This window comes from Arvicanthis niloticus, chromosome 2, assembly GCF_011762505.2.
Source record: "Arvicanthis niloticus isolate mArvNil1 chromosome 2, mArvNil1.pat.X, whole genome shotgun sequence".
Taxonomy (NCBI): Eukaryota; Metazoa; Chordata; class Mammalia; order Rodentia; family Muridae; genus Arvicanthis; species Arvicanthis niloticus.
Window position 1 is genome coordinate 1,458,240 of NC_047659.1, and position 18,634 is coordinate 1,476,873.

Consider the following 18,634-nt stretch of genomic DNA (forward strand, 5'->3'; position numbering starts at 1 on the left):
TTGGTTTCATAAAATTTTATTAACTTGACCTTTTCCAGCTCAGCATGTGGTGTGCAAACCCATGAAGACTCAGGGCCCACCCAGAACAACTGTGCCCACATCTCCCGTCTGTTGCCTTCTTTGGGTTTAAGACACCTCAGCTCCATCCCACTACGGCACCTGCCTCCTGCTCTCCTGCACAAGGCATGGAAGACTACATGGTGATCTGTTTGGGGAGCCACAGCATCCAGAGTTCTCAGTCAGGGCATGAGGCAGAGGAAGGCTGAGTCTATAGAAAGTGATGGACATTCACCCCAGGAAGGAGAGCCAGGGTGCCTCTGACTTCAGGACATATGTGGATGGTGACACAGGGTGGGAGAAGGGGCTGCTCTATCTCACAGAGCAGAGCTGGAGCAGCCCCTCACTGGAGCTTGAGCAAGAAGCCACGCATCTGTGATAGATGAGAAGCCCTTGGGAACGTGCCCTGCGGCACCCATGCACAAGAGCAAGCTTGGTGTCCTGGACTCACGAGCAACGGCTCGAGGGGAAACTGAGGAGAGTATGTCACTTCTTTGTAAGTAAGGGAGGTTCCTGATCCAAATCCCATGCCACAGGCTGGTGACTCTCAGAAGGCTTTCTTTCCTGCAGAGCTGGAAGGCTAAGACAAGGGCCTTCTTACCCTTCTCCTCTCAGGTCTGAAAGACAGCCATTCTGAGGAAGGACCGCCCCAGTCCAGCACCTGTCTCTGTGCTCTCCACCCTATACCTATGGCAGACATTGCGCATCAATCCCTGCTCACTCTCCCAAGCCACTACTCTTTAAGCACTCTAGCTAACCATTGGCAGTCAGCCGAGAGAGAAACAGAGGGGAAGCCTGCCTGCTTTATGTCTTCCACCTTGAGTTAACTATACACCCAAAATACTCATGGGACCTTGAGCCAAAATATCTGCAGGGTGCATTTTGGGAGGATTAGAGTGGATTGGAGACCACTGTGTGGTCCGTGAGCAGGAGGAACACGGTGCTCCATCCGGTCCTGATTAGGAGCTGTGGTGGTTAGCAGGACCAGATGGAGGCTAAAGGTGGGGAAGTCTGTGCTTTGCCCTTACCCTGGGTCTCAGGACACAGGGCTGCTTGTGCAGTGCAGGAGTCCACAGGCAGTGTGGGAAGTGTGGCAGTTCCCAGGGGCCTGAGCAGCTGCAGCCTCCACCCTATAGCCCATCAATAGATTCCCTTCACCCGCTTGTTGTCAGGGTCAAAGGGAGACTTCAGGTGAATCTGGGCAGCATAGGTGACCCCCATTCTCTCCAAGGCGTACTCCCCATTCTTCACAAAGTCCAGAGAGACCTAGAAGCAGAGGGTTGTCAGGGTTACTTAGTTCTTACAGGGGTCTATGGTTACCCACTTCTACCTCACTAATAAACCAACCCCTGTACCAAGGCCTCTGGACACAGAGAACTCCCAAGAACAGCAGATCACACACCCTGTGCTATGCCAGACAGGAACACCTAAGCCCATCAAAGCCTGGGTCCAGTAGCCAACAAGACCTCTTTCTCTTCACAACCTGCTCCTATGACCTGTTCTCAGCTCCCTGGGAAGATGGGTCTGAGGCAGGAGCCTGGGTGGATTTCAGAGCTAGACAAACATATCATTGCTATAGGGCAGGGACCAGTGGCCAGATGTGTTCTCCTGAGGGACAGGGTGAATGGAACAGCTTTCTGGAAAGCTTGGCCGTGGAGCACCCGCCACCTCTCCAACCCACATCTGGCTCCCTCTTCTTAGAAACCCCTCTGGAGCTGTTAGGCTTGGGAGCAGGCTGGGAAGAGCGCTGTGGCCTGACACTCCACTGTGCTGGATGGAAGACTCTCCTAGGCCACCCAAGGAGCTGATTCACAGTGAGGACTCCAGGCCCAAGCTGTAGGGGTCTGGGGTTTGTTCTCCCCACCCCCCTATTCCAGATGGCCTAGGATTGCATCTAACAAAAAGAAAAGAAAAAAAAAAGAGCAGAAAGGAAAGAAGAAAGGCAAAACACCCTTTAAAGCCAAGGGATCTTTAGGGGTGAGGCCTCTGGCATGTACTTCCCTGTGTGGTGGGGAGGCTGGTGGATCTCAGCACAGTAAAGGCAGGTATTCTGGGACCAGCTCAGTCCAGATAATAAACACCCAGGAGCCACAAAACTTGCCCTGGTTCCTTACTCTTACTTAGAAATGTGGCTTATCTCAGCCCAGCACTGGTTTATAAGCAGGATGGGGTTGCTTTGCAGCATCTGCCCACACTCATGGCATGAATATTCTAGAAGCCTGATCACATCAGCAGGGCATCAGCTTCTCATACCTTTGATCACCCTCAGTGTGGGCTCCTTGTCTGTGTGGGACTTATGCTGGGGCCCCTGGGCTCTATTTATCAGAATCCCAGAGTTCTTTTAAAGAAAAGGCTGTGGATTCTCCCCTGCTCACCAAATCTGGGCACCTGTAAATGAATTTCTAATTTTGCTTTTTCTGGGACCCAGGCTGTGACCTCTCAGTGGTAAAGTCCTGTGTAATCACAGAAGGTCCCAGGCTGGTTTACAATGTTTGATACCTGTCAATCAAGTTCCACCCACAGTACTGGTCCATACTGGAGGGTGAGAGCCTGTGCCCTTTCTATAGGCAAAGCTGGGGCTCTTAGAGAAACCCCTAGGCTACAGTCCCAGAGCAGAAAGAGTTAAGCCTGTGTCCTGAGCCTCCTGCTCCAGCATAGGACTCCTTCCTCCTTGCAACCACCCCCATTCTCACCCTCATCCCCACCCCCATCCCCACCCCCATCCCCACCCCCATCCCCACCCCCATCCCCACTCCATCTCCACCCCATCCCCACTCCCATTCTCACCCCCTCCACCCCCATCCCTACCCCCTCTCCACCTCTATCTCCACCCTCACTCTCATTCCCATCTCCACCCCATCCCCACCCCCATTCTCACCCCCATCTCCACCCCCATTCCCACCCCCATTTCCACCCCCACCTTGGCTTCAGAAGTCAGTCTACCCCCAGGCCTCATGAGAGTCACTAGTCTTTGCCTCTTCCCTAGCCTGGTCCCTCCTCCCTCCATTCAGCTGGACACTGTGGTCCAACTTGTCTTAGTGTCTGTCAGGCTAGAAGGCAGAGAACTTCTGGGGCTGGAGTTAGTGCACAGAAGACCTCAGTGAGACTTGGGCAAAGGTACACATCCCTCTAGGAATGCTTAGGCAGTGTGAGAAAATACAGCACTACCCATTGCATCTCTAACCCACGGCTGGAAAGTAGGAAGCAGGGAAAGCCCATCTCCTTTTCCCTGGGGACATAGCTGGAACTCTCCTTGTGGCTGGCCAGGCTCCCCAAGAATCTACAGCCCAGGTTTGGCTTACTTGCTAGGGTTGAGGTATTTAGGGTGGAGGAAGGGCGGGGATGATCTGCTAGCTTCTGGGACCAGAGAACATTTAGGCCTTGCAACTCCTTTTGATCAAGAAAATCCTGGGGGCACACTAGTCAGTTTCTTTTAGAGATAAAAGAAAAAACAAGCAAGAAAACTCTGCTGGAGACCAGGACTGGGAGCTTATCTACCCTTTCTGGCTTGCTTCCTCTTGTGTTCCCAGCATGCACTGAGGATCTGGTTGGGAAGGGATTAGGGAACAGGGTTTACTCACTGGCCCACCACTGGGGTCTCGGATGTAGCCATAGGCGATGGTCTTGTTCACAGTAAATCCAAAGTCAGCCCTCCGGACATGGCCCACCACTTGGCCATTTCTCCAGATGGCCTCCAGGCCAAACATAGGCACTTCCCTAGAAGAAGCAAGAAGATGTTTGGAACCATTAGTCTTTGCCTCTTCCCTAGCCTGGTCCCTCTTCCCTCCATTCAGCTGGACACTGTGGTATAGACTGTCTTGGGAACACAACCTAGGGAAATGAGGCAGCTGGACCATGCCTAGAAGCCCCACATGGGTACAGTACCCTACCAGGACAGTGTAGTCCCCACATGGGTACAGTACCCTACCAGGAGTGTACAGTCCTCACATGGGTACAGTACCCTACCAGGAGTGTACAGTCCTCACATGGGTACAGTACCCTACCAGGACAGTGCAGTCCCCACATGGGTACAGTACCCTACCAGGACAGTGCAGTCCCCACATGGGTACAGTACCCTACCAGGACAGTGCAGTCCCCACATGGGTACAGTACCCTACCAGGACAGTGCAGTCCCCACATGGGTACAGTACCCTACCAGGACAGTGCAGTCCCCACATGGGTACAGTACCCTGCCAGGAGTGTATAGTCCTTACATGGATACAGTACCCTACCAGGACAGTGCAGTCCCCACATGGGTACAGTACCCTACCAGGACAGTGCAGTCCCCACATGGGTACAGTACCCTACCAGGACAGTGCAGTCCCCACATGGGTACAGTACCCTACCAGGACCGTGCAGTCCCCACATGGGTACAGTACCCTACCAGGACAGTGCAGTCCCCACATGGGTACAGTACCCTACCAGGACAGTGCAGTCCCCACATGGGTACAGTACCCTACCAGGACAGTGCAGTCCCCACATGGGTATAGTACACTACCAGGACAGTACAGTCCCCACATGGGTACAGTACCCTGCCAGGAGTGTATAGTCCTTACATGGATACAGTACCCTACCAGGACAGTACAGTCCCCACATGGGTACAGTACCCTACCAGGAGCATGCAGTCCCCATTTGGGTACAGTACCCTACCAGGACAGTGCAGTCCCCACATGGGTATAGTACACTACCAGGACAGTACAGTCCCCACATGGGTACAGTACCCTACCAGGACAGTACAGTCCCCACATGGGTACAGTACCCTACCAGGACAGTACAGTCCCCACATGGGTACAGTACCCTATCAAGACAGTGCAAGCCCCACATGGGTACGGTACCCTACCAGGTCCTTGCAAGAATAGCCCAATAACTGACCTGGGATGACACGGGACAGCATGGGAGTGAACAGGGAATGAGTAGAAATCTAACTTTTTGCAAAGCTGACCAGAGCCCTGGGGCTTCAGAAAGGACCAATTTTTATCCCTGTTTAATTTAACTTCCTTTTAAAAGTCTATATTAATTATAGAAAATAGTAGGGGTAGAAAAATAGCTCACTAGTTAAAAGCACTTGCTGCTCTTGTAAAGGGTCATGGTTTGGTTCTCAGTACACAGGCCAGGTCTCATACTCTCCAGGGGAATCTTATGTCCTCTTCTGACCTCTGTTGAGACTCATTCTCATATGGTATATACTCACACAAACACATACACATAAGTAAAGTAACATCTAAAAAGGAAAATACTCTATTTTATTGTGAAATCATCATTCATAGACATATATACTCTGCTCACAATCACCCAGCTACCCTCTCTCATCCCCTGTCTACCCATATAGTCCCTCCCCTTCTATTTTCAGGTCATATATGTATGCATGCATGTATATATGTATATACATATATACACACATATGTATGCATGTATGTATATATACATATATGTGCACACGTATATATACATATTTGTATACACACACTAACCAAATGCAGCATCTGAGAGAAAACGTGAAGTATTTCTCCCTGAGCCTGGCTCATTTCTCTAAAGTGACCCCTAGTTCCATCCATCTTCCTGCAGTTAATACAAATTCAGGGCTGGGAAATGGCTCAGTGGGTGGGAGCAAGTGTACATGCATGAGGGCCTGAGTTCAAACCGTAACAATGGAAAAAGCCAGGTATGACTGCAGCATCGGCCTTGGGAATGGAGACCAGCAGATCCCGAGAGCTCCCTGGCTGGGCAGCATAGCCAAACCAGTGAGCTTCCCGGTCAGTGAGAGACAGCAAGGTGGAGAGTTAATAGAGGGCGCCTGATGTCCTCTGCTGGCCTCTGAGTAGACACTCATAGACACACATCCCATACACATGCACAATAAACACACTTCACAGAAATAAACGAACAAGTAAAACAAGCTGGGGGTGGCACACACCTTTAGTCCTAGAACTTGGGAGGCCATCCCATTGGACTGTGCATGGTGGCATACTCCTTTAGTCCTGGACCTCAGGAGACAGAGGTAGGCAGACCAGCATGAGTTCAAGGCCAGTCTGGTCTACATAATAAGTTCCAGACCGGTCCAGTCTACATAGTGAAGCCTAGTCTCAAAAAATAAATAAAATAAAATAAATAAAATAAAGTTCATCCACTGATGAGTACCTACTCTGGTTCTCTAGCTTGGCTAAGGGCTGCTCTCTCCCTGCATCCACACTGCCAATGGCTGTCATTCCTTTCCGTGGTGTCAGCCACTCTGAGGAGTGACATAGAATATCAGCATAGTTCTGATGTGCATTTCTTCGTGAGCCAAGACCTTGAGCAATTTTTCATATGTTTACTGGCCATTTGCATTTCTCTTCTTTTTCAGGGTCTGTCTTCACTGGATTATTTGGATTATTTGTGGGTTTGGTGTTTAATTCTGTTGTTGCTGTTTGCATATTCTGAGAATTCACTGCCTGTCAGAGGAATGGCTGGCAAGGATTTCTCCCATCCCTCATGCTCTTCACTCAGATCATGGCTTCCTTTGTGCAACCCATTTATCAGTTCTCGTGCTGAGTTCCTGAGCTGCTAGAGTCTCACTCAGAAAGGCATGGCCCATGTTTATATCCCGAGGCACCGTCCTGCAGTCTTCCTCTTCAAGTCTCAGAGTTTGAGGTGTTATATTAAGAGACCAACTACTTTGGGATTCTTTCCATGCAGGGGAAACAGGGGTCTATTTCATACATCTACGTGTGACTGTCCACTTTTGCTGTTCACTACAGAGGCTGCTTCTGTCTAGTGTGGCTTTGGACCCACCTTTGTTGAGAATCAAGTGACTGTATGAGTTCTGTGGTTTGTTTCTGGGTCCTCTGTTCTGTTCCATGCGTCTGCGGCTCTGTGCTTGCACCAGGACCATACTAGTTGTGTCACTATGGTTCTTTAGTATAGTTTAAGGTCAGGTATGAGGATACCTCCCTCATTTTAGTCAGGATTGCTTTGGTTATTCTGAGTCTTCCTTTTCCATATAAACTTCAGGATTTTTTTCTAGTTCAATGAAAACTTACATTAGAGTTTTTGATAAAGTTTACGCTGAATCTAGTTCATTTAACCAAGTGGACTTATTTTATACTGCTCTCGTCATCTACTTGTTGTTGTTGTTCTTGTTGCTGCTGCTGCTGCTGTTGTTTGAGACAGGGTTTCTCTGTATAGTCTTAGCTGTCCTGGAACTCACTTTGTAGACCAGGCTGGCCTCGAACTCAGAACTCAGAGATCCACCTGCCTCTGCCTCCCAAGAGCTGGGATTAAAGGCGTGTGCCACCATCGCCCAGTGGTCATCTGCTTTTTATACTACATTTACCTAAAGGATTTTTCTTTAGTCAGTGTACTATATTAACACTATAGTTTTCAAAAATTCAAAATGATAGACAAGATGATAAAGAAAGCCATTAACACCTAGAACTGTCAATGCCCAGATATGATAACACTTGGTGCCATCTGAAGACTGTTCTCTAGGGCTAAACTATTCTCAAAAATGACAAAGGTCAAAGCAGGTTCATATGCCCTCTTGGGTCTCCATCTCAGAGCCACACCATGTGGGTTCCACCCAGCAGATGACAGGGTCAGGATGAAGGTGTGAGGAGCGTGTCGTCCCCTGTCCTCTCCCATTTTCCATGGGATACAACAGAATGACTGAGCTTCCAAACTCGCCCATGGTCCCTCAAAGCAGCAAGTATATGACATCATGTGCCTGCAGTCAAGAGTTGCAGAGACAAGAAGGGAGCCCCTGAACAGGACAGCTGTCAATCTTCTGCCCTAGATCTAAGCACTGGCTTTCAGAAGCTTCACAGAGGTTCAGGGGACCATGATAGGGGCCCCACCCAAGAGGAGTGGGGAGTAAGGTGAGATCTCAGGAAGAAGTCACAGTATGATGACAAATCTTAATTCTTCTCATTCCCTCTTATCACATTTGACACCCTGAGTGAAGTGGCAGCATTTGTGGCTGCCTGTCAGCTGCAAAGCAATGAGCCCAAAGCCATCTCCTTTTCCTGGAGACAGTTGCTAGGAGAATTCCTATGGGTACCATTATAGGCTGCCAACACTATTCAATGTGTAACTCTGGCCCAAGTGGAACCCAGGCCTCCAGCATCCAAACTCTCGAAGTGACACGTTCTCTCCTTTCACCTCTGCCACATGACTGGGTATGAGTCTCTGTCTCTGGGACATTGTGAGCACCATTTATAAATGGAGGACATTCTACCTAGTCAAGATTTAATGGAACAGGTCAGGAAGTAGTTGCAAAGGAAAAGGGCCACCAGCTTGTAAGTAGGGTTTGCCCTCCTAAGTCACCAGGCCTGACTTTACTCAGCCCAGAGGAGCCAGCCCAGTTACAACACCTTTCTCTTTTCAATGGCTTCTTTAGAGAAGGTTGAGTGTTTTCTATGTCTCTGGGGCCCTGCTGACCACCCCCATCTCTGACCCACTTCTGGCCCACTCTGCCCTACGGGATCTGGATTTGCATACAAGTTCTGCTCATACCAACACAAGATGCGAATCACATAGATCTTATGTTGTAAATGTAGCTAGAGCTCCTGGGTCTCACTCTGTCTGTCTGCACTTGGATACTGTGAAGGGGAGGCAGACCTAAGGGATCTGCCAGTTCCAGGGGCTCTAAAAATGGTAAGTACCACCCTCACCCAGGGCCAGGATACTCACTCTTCCACAGTGAAGCATACCAGGCGTCGGCGGAGGCCTGTGGCACGCTGCCTCTCCAAGGCTTCGCGGCCTAGGAAGGGCACGGAGGTCTTGAGCTTGCAGGTGAAGGCCAATCCTGCCTCCAGGGGACTGTCATCGGGCCTCAGGTCTGCATGCCAGTGCCGATAGCCTGCAGGACAAGGAGGCTACAGGTGAGTGTCCAGCCAAGCTGTGCAACAAGTCTTTAGAAAGATATATGTGGATGCTGCCCACACCCACCCTGGCCAGTTCCTAAATCTCCACCTTCACTATTGCTTAGCAACCTGGACAGTCCAGGGAGATGGGATGGATCCTGGTCTCTAGAAGGTTCTCTGGATGAGCTCCTGGAGCAGACTAGTCCCATGAGATTTCTAGATTTCTATTTCCCTTACACTATTGGGGTGGATGTGGGATGGACCTGGAAGGTGGACTGAGCACCCCTAGGGAAAAAGCAGAGCCCACTCTGAACTTCTATCACTGTTTAAAGCATGCAAGGTGGCCACTTGCTAAAGTCATCCTGCTCTGGTCTTTACCTCTCAGGAGATACCTAGGTGTCAGTTGTGATAGAACCCCACCCCACTGAGGCTGCTCCCTCAGGATTCCAGGCAGTGCCTCACCTCTCTGAATCCAGGTGTGTGCAGGTATTAGCACCATTTCTGAGGTACAGCATTGGAGACCTCATGCATAGATAGGAAGTGGGGTTTGAGAAAATGCACAAGGCTGAGAAATATAGGGACTTATGATGTGAAAACATCAGTGACTGGATTGTCCCCAGCTTCTTCCTGGTGGCTTGGCTGGCTTCCCAGGGCCATAGCAACCCTGTGCTCACCTTTCTCGATGCTCAGGGAGTCAATGGCACGGTAGCCTGCATTGACTAGGCCATGCCTCACACCTGCAGCCATTACAGCCCGGTACACTGGCAAGCAGGATGCACGGGGGACATGCAGCTCCCATCCTAGCTCCCCAACAAATGACAGCCGGATGGCGCGGACCTGGGAAGACAAGGGCGTGGATCAGGCTGTTGATGCCCAGGCACAGACTGCCACTTGCCAGCAGTCCCTGAGGAGTGGGGCTTTCTGAGGAGTGTTCACATAAGCTGGGCTGAGGCTCTTCAAATGAAAGAGGAGAATTCAATGTAGAGAGACGGAGACAGTCTCCACCTACTGGCCTCAAACCTCAGGAGTGACCAGCAGGTTCCCTGTGGTCAAGCAAGTGACCAGAAACTGGGTGGGCTTAAACCAACAGAAATGAGCCCCATGTCTGTTCTGGGGGATTTGCAGCCTTAGATCAGAGTATGGCTGAGCCATGCCTGGAGGCTCAGGAAACACCTTCTTGGTTTCTTTCAAAGCAAGGGGCTCCAGTAATGCTCCACAGGTCCCTGAGTCATTCAGCATCTGCTGCACTCTTCCCACTACCAGTCTCTGTGCTGCTTCCAGCTCTTAGCAGGACTCTGACACTGGACTTTGGACCCACGGTGACTCCTTAGAGCCACATCTTAACAACTGGGACAATTGATGTTATCAACACGATAGAATTAAGAATCGCGCCAGGCATTGGTGGCGCACACCTTTAATCCCAGCACTTGGGAGGCAGAGGCAGGCGGATTTCTGAGTTTGAGGCCAGCCTGGTCTACAGAGTGAGTTCCAGGACAGCCAGGGCTATACAGAGAAACCCTGTCTTGAAAAAAAATAAACAAAAAAAAAAAAAAAAAAAAAAAAAAAAAAAGAATTAAGAATCAATCACCTCGGGGCCAAAGTTCAGGCATGTTTGAGGAGTTTCTAGATTGCGTGAACTACGGTAGGAATACTCACCTGAGTGTGGGTGGTGCCATTCCATAGGCTGAGCTCCCAGACTGAATAAAAAGAAAAAAGTGAGCTGGGTGCCCACATCTGTCTCTCTTTCTGTCCCTGACCATGGATATAAAGTGATAGCTGACCATCGTATCTTCCCCTCATAATGGATCTGACCTTCAAATTGTGAGCTCAAATAAATGCTTCTTTTCTTGTTCAAGACAGGGTTTATCTGTGTAGCTCTGGCTGTCTTGGAACTCACTCTGAAGAACAGGCTGTCCTTGAACTCAGAGCTCCACCTGCCTCTGCCTCTGCCTCCGCCTTTGCCTCCGCCTCCGCCCCTGCCCCCCCCCCCCCCCCGCCTCCTGAGTGCTGGGGCATGCACCACCACTGCCTTTCTTTCCTCAAAAATGATTTGCCAGGTACTTTGTCACAGCAGCAAGATGGTTGACTATGCACACTCCCTCATTCAGTCCCATCTGCCAGGACCTTATTCCCAATACAGCCACAACCACGAGTTCTGCCTTCATGAACCCAGGCTCTCATTTTAAAAAGCCTCAAGCCTCTTCCACCCATGGGAAGCAGGTGGAAAATTGAGATAGTTCGTGTCCTGGCTGCGCCAATTAAGGGTGCCAAATCCATCATTCTAGAAGCCACATGAATGAGCAATGTGGGTTCCAGAAACTGAGGCTCACAAACACGTGAATGATACCTGCTGTCCCTGGGCTGAGGTCTTCATACACATTCCACTTACCCATAGCCATGCAGGAAGGGCACCGAGGCCCATGTGGGAAGAACTGGGGTCTGGGAAGGCATAGCCATACCCACACAGCCAATGTGAAGGCTCCCTTTCCCAGAAGATACAATCTCTCCAAATATTTAGCTTAGGTACATGTACCAAGTCCAACCTACCCAACAACTGATGCCCACTTCCCCAGCCTTCAGGCAAGTTGTGGGATGTGTGAGTGAATGTCCCCAAGAGCGTACACTAGCCCAGGACCACTGCTCAGCTCATCAAAGGGATATGGGATGGCCCAAAACACCTCACAAATAGAGGTGGCCTGCTAGTGCTGCCGCCCCTGTGCTGGTGGGGGAATGGAGCCACCCTGCTGTCTGACCACAAAGGCAACACCTTATAAACCTGCCAGTCTAATCACACAGACACAGAGAAACTGGGTTCTAGAGGCCTTTGAAGCAGCATCACTTGCCTGGCCTTGTGAAAAAAGAAAACTCAAACTGATGCAGAAACTGTGCTGTTGACATTTCCCTGCCTCCTGTACAAGCTGTGGGTCCCTGACAAAGACCGCCTTGTCACCAGGGTGCTAATTTTAGACAGCCCCGAAGGAGCTTGGGGCTCAGAGCCAGCATCATTTTGAAGCAGGGAAAGTAATTTTTAAAGTGCACCCAACCTCCCTGTTGAGACATGCCTCATCCAGCCAAGCACACAGGTGGGGGATGCCCATGGGTGCTTGAGATCTGCTGACCTCAGTGGGACATAAGGTGGCTAACTTCTGGGTCTCCACTATAGAGCAATGTGGCCCATGGCAGATACCAAGAAGAAATTCCTGAGAGATGGTAGGTTCTTCTCCCAATGGCACAGTGAGAATTTGGAGAAGTCTGTGGGCCTTCCAGGTCCATCGATCATGAGTACCTACCTGGGTATCTTCCATGTTTTCCCCTTGAAGCAATAGAGTTAAGGGCAGGTCTCATTTCCTCCCATAGTGACACACAAAAATGGGACAAGGCTGAGAACAAACTCATTCTCCTCACCACTATGAGCCAGGCACCTCCCAGCCACCTTGAAGGCTCCAGCTTTGTGCCCTATCTAAGCACCGTGCTGCAGGCAGGGTTTGCGAGCAGCAGGGTTATAGAAAGCTCCATGCCTGGCATGTATTCACCTGCCTTCAAATGTTGGCTCAAGCACTGGTACAACTATGTTTATTGCTGCTTGAGGCACTTGGAAGGAAATGGAACCAGTCTAGATGCCATCAACGGATGATACATACATTCAATGGAATTTTATTTATCCATAAAGAAAAAATGAAAATATGAATGGATAGACCTGGAAAATGCTGTGTTAAGTGAAGGAAAGCCAGGCTTGGGAAACCATCAAGGACAAGGACAACATTCTGGTTCAGGTAGCTTTAGAGTTAAGAGAGTGCTGAAGATACAGCCCAATGATAGGACATCAAGCATGTCCTAGTATGACCTAACATGACCTAGCATGACCTAACATGTCCTACTATGACGTAGCATGACCTAGCATTCCTAGCATGACCTAGCATGTCCTAGCATGACATGTAATGCTAAGACACCTAGCATGTGAAAAGTTCTGGATTTGATTCCTCAAAAAGTACAAAATAAAGAAGGCTTAAGAGGAAGTAGCGCTTCTTGAAAGATGCTGCTGGCCATGGATGGAGCTAGAATTCTACACGGTTGACAGGAAAGGCCTTGAACCAGGTTTTGATAAAACCCTGGCCCACTCTAAAGATTCCACAATAAATAGAACCTTCAGTTTCAAGATACAAAGCCAACATACAAAATCATCTGCTACCAATGAACAACCCATAAATAGAAATTAAGCCAGCAATGTGCCATCCCATCTGCCATCCCAGAGATTAGGAGGTGGAGGCAGGACGATTGAGGAGTTTAAAGTCATCCCCAGTTACATAGGAAGTTTCAGGTCAGCCTGGGCTTCATGGGGGTGTCTCAAAAGGTTGAAAACAAAACAAAACAAAACAAAACAAAAAAGGAAATTAAAACAATGTCAGTCATACCAGTACCCAAATATTTAGGAATAATCACAGCTGAGAGGTGAAAGGATTTTAAGATGACAAACAAAGACAACCCATGTTTAGGGATTGGAGGACGTATTACTAAAATGCCTGAGCCGCCCAAAGCAGCAGGGAAGCCACACAGTCCTGGCAGAGTCTCACTGGTGTTTATTAAGTTGCAGAGGTAGAAAAACAACCTCTTAAAGCTCATACAGATTCTCAAATGACCCTGAGAGCCACATCAGATTTGAAAACTGACAACACTGAGGAATTCATTGGTCATTTCAGAACAGTCAGCAACTAGGCCATAGCAGTTAAAGCAGTTTGGTGCTGTCGTAACAGCAGAGAACCAGATTAACGAAACTCAGCAGAGCATCTGGAAGTAAATTCCCACGTAGGCAACTCAGTGAGCTCCATGCACACCCACACTTGGGGATACACATAACTAAAACACAAGTCCTGCCTGGCAGTGGTGGCAGATCAGGAGGTAAAAGCAAGCGGATCTCTATAGTTTGAGGCTAGCCTGTTCTACAGATTGAGTTTCAGGGCAGCCAGAGCTACATAGAAAAATCCTGTCTCAAAAACAAAACAAAATGTTTGTCTCACAAAAAATAAAAATTAAAAAAAAAAAATCTTTCAAACACAGCAGTAGTGGTGCATGTCTTTAATCAGAACAGTGGGAAAACAGAAGCAAGTTGATCTCTGAGTTCCAGGCCAGCCTGGTCTACAGAGTGAGTTCCAGACAGCCAGGGCTACACAGAGAAACCCTATCTGGAAACAAAACAAAACAAAACAAAACAAAACAAAACAAAACAAAACAAAACAAAACTCCCCCCCCCCTTTTTTTAAGCAAGCAGGGTGGAGACGGTGACTCTGGATAAAGGTGCTCCTGAGTTCTACTTCTAGGACCAACACGGTGGAAGAACAGAACTGACTCCTCCAAGTTGTCCTCTGGTCCTCACAGACAAGCCATAACCCATGTGTCCTCACACACAGAAAATAGTAATAATAAATGTAGTTTAGATTTTACAAAAAGCCAGACAAACAGAAGCTGCCGAAGAGGTAGAGAAATCAGAAGCTTTGTATTTGTTGGCAGGGCCATAAAATGGTGCTGTCACCATGAAGAGTGTGACACCCTCTTGAAATTTTAAAATAAACCTAGGTGGTATGGCCCAGCTTGTGTGTAGACACCACCCCAGGCCAGCCCCCAGCATGGGAGGCAGAGCTCACAGAGGGATTTTGCACTGCTATCACACACAGAAGCCCAAGAGTTCATTCACACAACAGAACAACAGTTACCTGCATGGCAGGAAGGATGCCCTGATGCCTGCTGGGATAAGGACAGAGCCCAGGCTGTGCTGAGTCAGGACAGTCACATAGGGGCTCTGTTGCAGGGTCCCCAGGGTGTTTGTTGCTCTCCAGGACCAGGCTTGAGAAGTGCTTTGTCTGATGGGTTTGAGTTTCAGCTCAACAATCTCACAACAGGATGCTTGTACTCACATTACTGGATAGAAGGCTTAAAATGGTTGAAGCCGGGAGTAAATCCAGTTCTCAGGAGACTGAGGAACAACCTTGCCTTTATAGATGGAGCCCATGTTCCTCCCTTCCCCCCCAAAAAAGTTAAGATGGTAAAAACCAACAGATCCCTTCTAGGGAGAGAAAACTGAGGCCTGAGGGCCTGGGTGAGGTGTGCTTTGTCAGTGTCTCAAGTACTAGAGGCGGAGAGGACAGATGCAGGCAGCAGAGCGAACCCAGGGAGTGGAACACAGTGGGAGCTCCATGCTGCATCCAGTGGTGAGTTATGACACAGATTCTGGAGGGAAGAGGGACAAGCAGAGCTACTGTGTGTCCCAACAGCTCTGGCGTATGTTTTGGGAGGAAATAAAAGCTGTTTGTTGAAGATTTGCCTATACTACTATGTTCATTGCAATGATGTTGTAATTCATGTAACCAATAGAATAATATCCAGCCAGGCAGTGGTGGTTCATGCCTATAATCCCAACCCTTGGGAGGCAGAGGCTGGTAGATCTCTGAGTTCAAGACCAGCCTAATCTACAGAATGAGTCCAGGACAGCCAGGGCTACACAGAGAAACCTTGTCTCAAAAATAACAAAACAAACAAAAAAGATAGTGCTTGTCCTTGTTAAATACAAAAAGCTAGCCACTGGCAGGTCAGTGCTGATCTAACTTGTAAAGTGTGGCAACCAGGCTTACCTCAGGGCATGAGAGGTGGATCATGCAGTGAAGGTGCTTGCCACTCAGCCTGGCAGCCTGAGTTCAGTCACCAGAATCCGTGGAGTGGAAGGAGAAAACTGACTTCCACTGACCTCCCTCCATGGTATGTGCATACATGTCCATATACTCACACACACAAACACACACATGATAGACAGATGATAGATAGATGATAGATAGATAGATAGATGTGGAAATGAATGAGTAACTGAGGCTATGCTCAGTTGGCAAAGTGCTTGCAGTGCAGGCATAAGGACATGAGTTCGATCCCCAGCTTCCATGTAACAGGCATGCAAGGAGGTGCACATCTGTAACCTCAGCGCTAGAGAAACTGAGATGGGAGGATGCACGGGCTCACTGGTAAGAGACCCTGTCTCACAGAACAAGACAGAGAGCAAATGAGGAAGATATGACGTGATCTCCTATGGACTCCACATGCGTGCACATACCCACACACTCCCATACCTGAATGTCCATGTGCACATATACACAAATATGGACAGTCACATACAATACACATACAAGAAAAATAGATATTGAGGAAACAGCAGTGGGTCGCCTGATGCAAACAATATACTTTGTGTCCATACATCAAACTAGCAACTGTGCCCCCCTATCACATGGCACCTTGCCACAGTACTTACCGTGGCACTACATCACCACACAGTACCTCATCACAACATGGTTACCCAACCACCACACGGAACCTACCATGAAGTATAAAAGAGGTACCACATGGGCCACACAGTACCGTACCACCACAGAACCCCACTATCACATGGAGCCTCATTAATATGTCAGTTTTTTTGTGTTCTATCTATTAAAATTAATTAAAAAGGACAGTGGTGGGGAATTCTCTAGGATTGAAGACAGTGAATGAGACTGTGTGAGCAGAAACCCAAATTCCTGCCCAGGAGACGCTGAATGGGGCACAGCCCTGGGGAATGGCAAGGGAGAGCTGTCCTGAGGAACCCCTAGTCTCACTAGAGCACTTCAAAACACAGCATCTTTAATTAGACCCCGAGGAATATCTCCAGCATGCCTGTCACCCAGAAGCCCACCCCTAAGTGACTGAACACTCATCAAGCTGAGCATAGGCTCAGGACTTGGGTTATTTTGGGAGGATACACTGATGAACAGAAAGAGAGAGAGAGCCCAGACTCTGATGGCGAGACAAGCCATCCTGGGGGTGTCCAGGCAAAACATCCTGTCTAAGGCTAGCTCTGCCTTCTGTTTGAAAATGGGCACTTTGAATTAGACCCATGAGGGTGAGGCTGCAACGAAGTCCCTGTCCCCATGCAGGGATACTCTAGAGTTATCACCTGGTATCCGTGTACAGACAAAGCACTGTAAATAAAAGAGCAACTTTCATGACTCAGTGGGAGGTGATGCTCTCCTGCCCCAGCTAGGACAATGGCCTGTCAAGGACCAGAGAGGATCTTATGTCAAGCAGAGCCACAGTGGCCTCCTGGGCTCAGAGCCTTGAGTGGTAGAACGCAGCCGGTTGAGAATTGTCTCTGAAGAGGCTAGTAAGTGGGTTGAAGCCTTGGAAACCTGCACAGCTAGACCATATCACTGTCCCAATCATCCAGGATCCTCTTCTCCTGGAAGGTCCTGGGTGTCTTGAGGGGAGAGTTCTGTCCATTCTCTGTGTTACTGAGGCCATCCCAGTGGTAACAGTTGCTCATTAGAATGGGCACAAGAGACCTCACCTTGCCACTCAGCACCATGTCTTTGCTGGATGCCCAAAAGCCCCCAATATAGTAGTCAACAGACTCAGCTCAGCCCAGCAAGGCGAATGCCCAGAATTTACAAGCAAATCTTCCAGGTCACCAGCCCAGGGCTCTTCACAGTGGAGGTTTGGCCTTATCTGTCCATTCTAGACAGTAACACTGAACCAGACACAGGTGTCAAACCCAGGGCAGAACAAGGCTCTGAGTCCCCATTCCATGATCACCTACCTTCAGATATCCCATTGGGTTAAAAACGCAGTCCCAGGATTCTAATCTTCCACAGTTCAGATACACTGTCTAGCCCTCTTGGCAGTCAACTGATAGGATAGGTGAGGAGCCAGCCACCCTGCCAGGGCAGATGCCATAAGGGCCAAAATCATAGGATGGCACAAACAGAGCTTTAAATTAGAGTCTGCATGGTTCTCCCCTGGCAACAGACCTTGCCTTTGAGTCTCAGATTTTGCCAGAAAAACTGTAGAGAAACAGCCTCTGCCTCCCAGGGCTCCTAGAAGCATGTCACAGACAATCACCCTGAAACACAAACAAGTAAGGAGCCCACTTGCTCAAAGCCTGGTAACATCTATGGAGGCATGCGACTATGAGGTGTTGGGAGGTAGACGTGTTCTATAACCTCTACCAATCCTTCTGGTGTAATGTTAGCCAGCATGGCTGCTCTCAGGTGACTTGTGATTGAGCCGATATCTATTGATAACACTGGTTCTATGCTGGATAAACACCAAAGTGGCCTCAAAGACTTTGGTGGGAGAACTGGATTCATCCTGATATTCCCAGATCCAAAATCTGAGCTCTGAGAGACACACCTCTACTCTTGAGTGTTGACCTCTTTGGTAAGAGAGGATCTGGGACTTCGGTCAAATGGTGAAGGACTCAATCATACATCTGGTACACTGCTGAGCTTCACACCAGCTATGTATGGAGAGGTTCAGAATTGCACTCAGCCTAACCTCAGCTTGAAGACCATAGTGGTGTCAGGACAGGGAAGGCCAAGCCATTCTTGGGAAACTCCCTGAACATGTGCCATGTAGAGAGTGGGGGCTCGAGAAGACAGGTCCTGTCTAGGCCTTTACAATCTCACTGTCCCACAGTAGTCTCCGTGTTTCCAGAACAGTAGGTGCATGCGCCAAACTCAGTCATTCTTAAACAAATGAGGACCCCCAGAGGCCCAAACCCACAGGAGAGGGCAAGGAAGTTGATGGCAGGACTGGAGGAAAGTCCATCCTAACCCTCAGGAGACAGCCAAGACACTCTAAGTGTAAAAACACTACCCTGGGAGAGAGCTCGATGCAGTACACTTGTCTGACTTGGATGCCCGTAGGGTGGGAGGTGAGGATGGTAGTGG

General features: G+C 49.0%; 1 protein-coding gene across 2 annotated transcripts in view; it reads right to left on the reverse strand.

Moving 5' to 3' along the window:
- Sardh (sarcosine dehydrogenase) overlaps positions 1-18,634 on the reverse strand; it is a 62,818-nt gene continuing 44,184 nt past the window's right edge. For both annotated transcript variants that reach the window (XM_076928326.1, XM_034496213.2), the window contains exons 19-22: positions 9,572-9,734; positions 8,725-8,893; positions 3,639-3,774; positions 1-1,323 (exon numbers count right to left, since the gene is read on the reverse strand). In XM_076928326.1, coding sequence (XP_076784441.1) covers positions 1,198-1,323; positions 3,639-3,774; positions 8,725-8,893; positions 9,572-9,734 — 594 coding nt within the window. In that variant the 3' untranslated portion in view covers positions 1-1,197. The remainder of the gene's footprint in view (positions 1,324-3,638; positions 3,775-8,724; positions 8,894-9,571; positions 9,735-18,634) is intronic.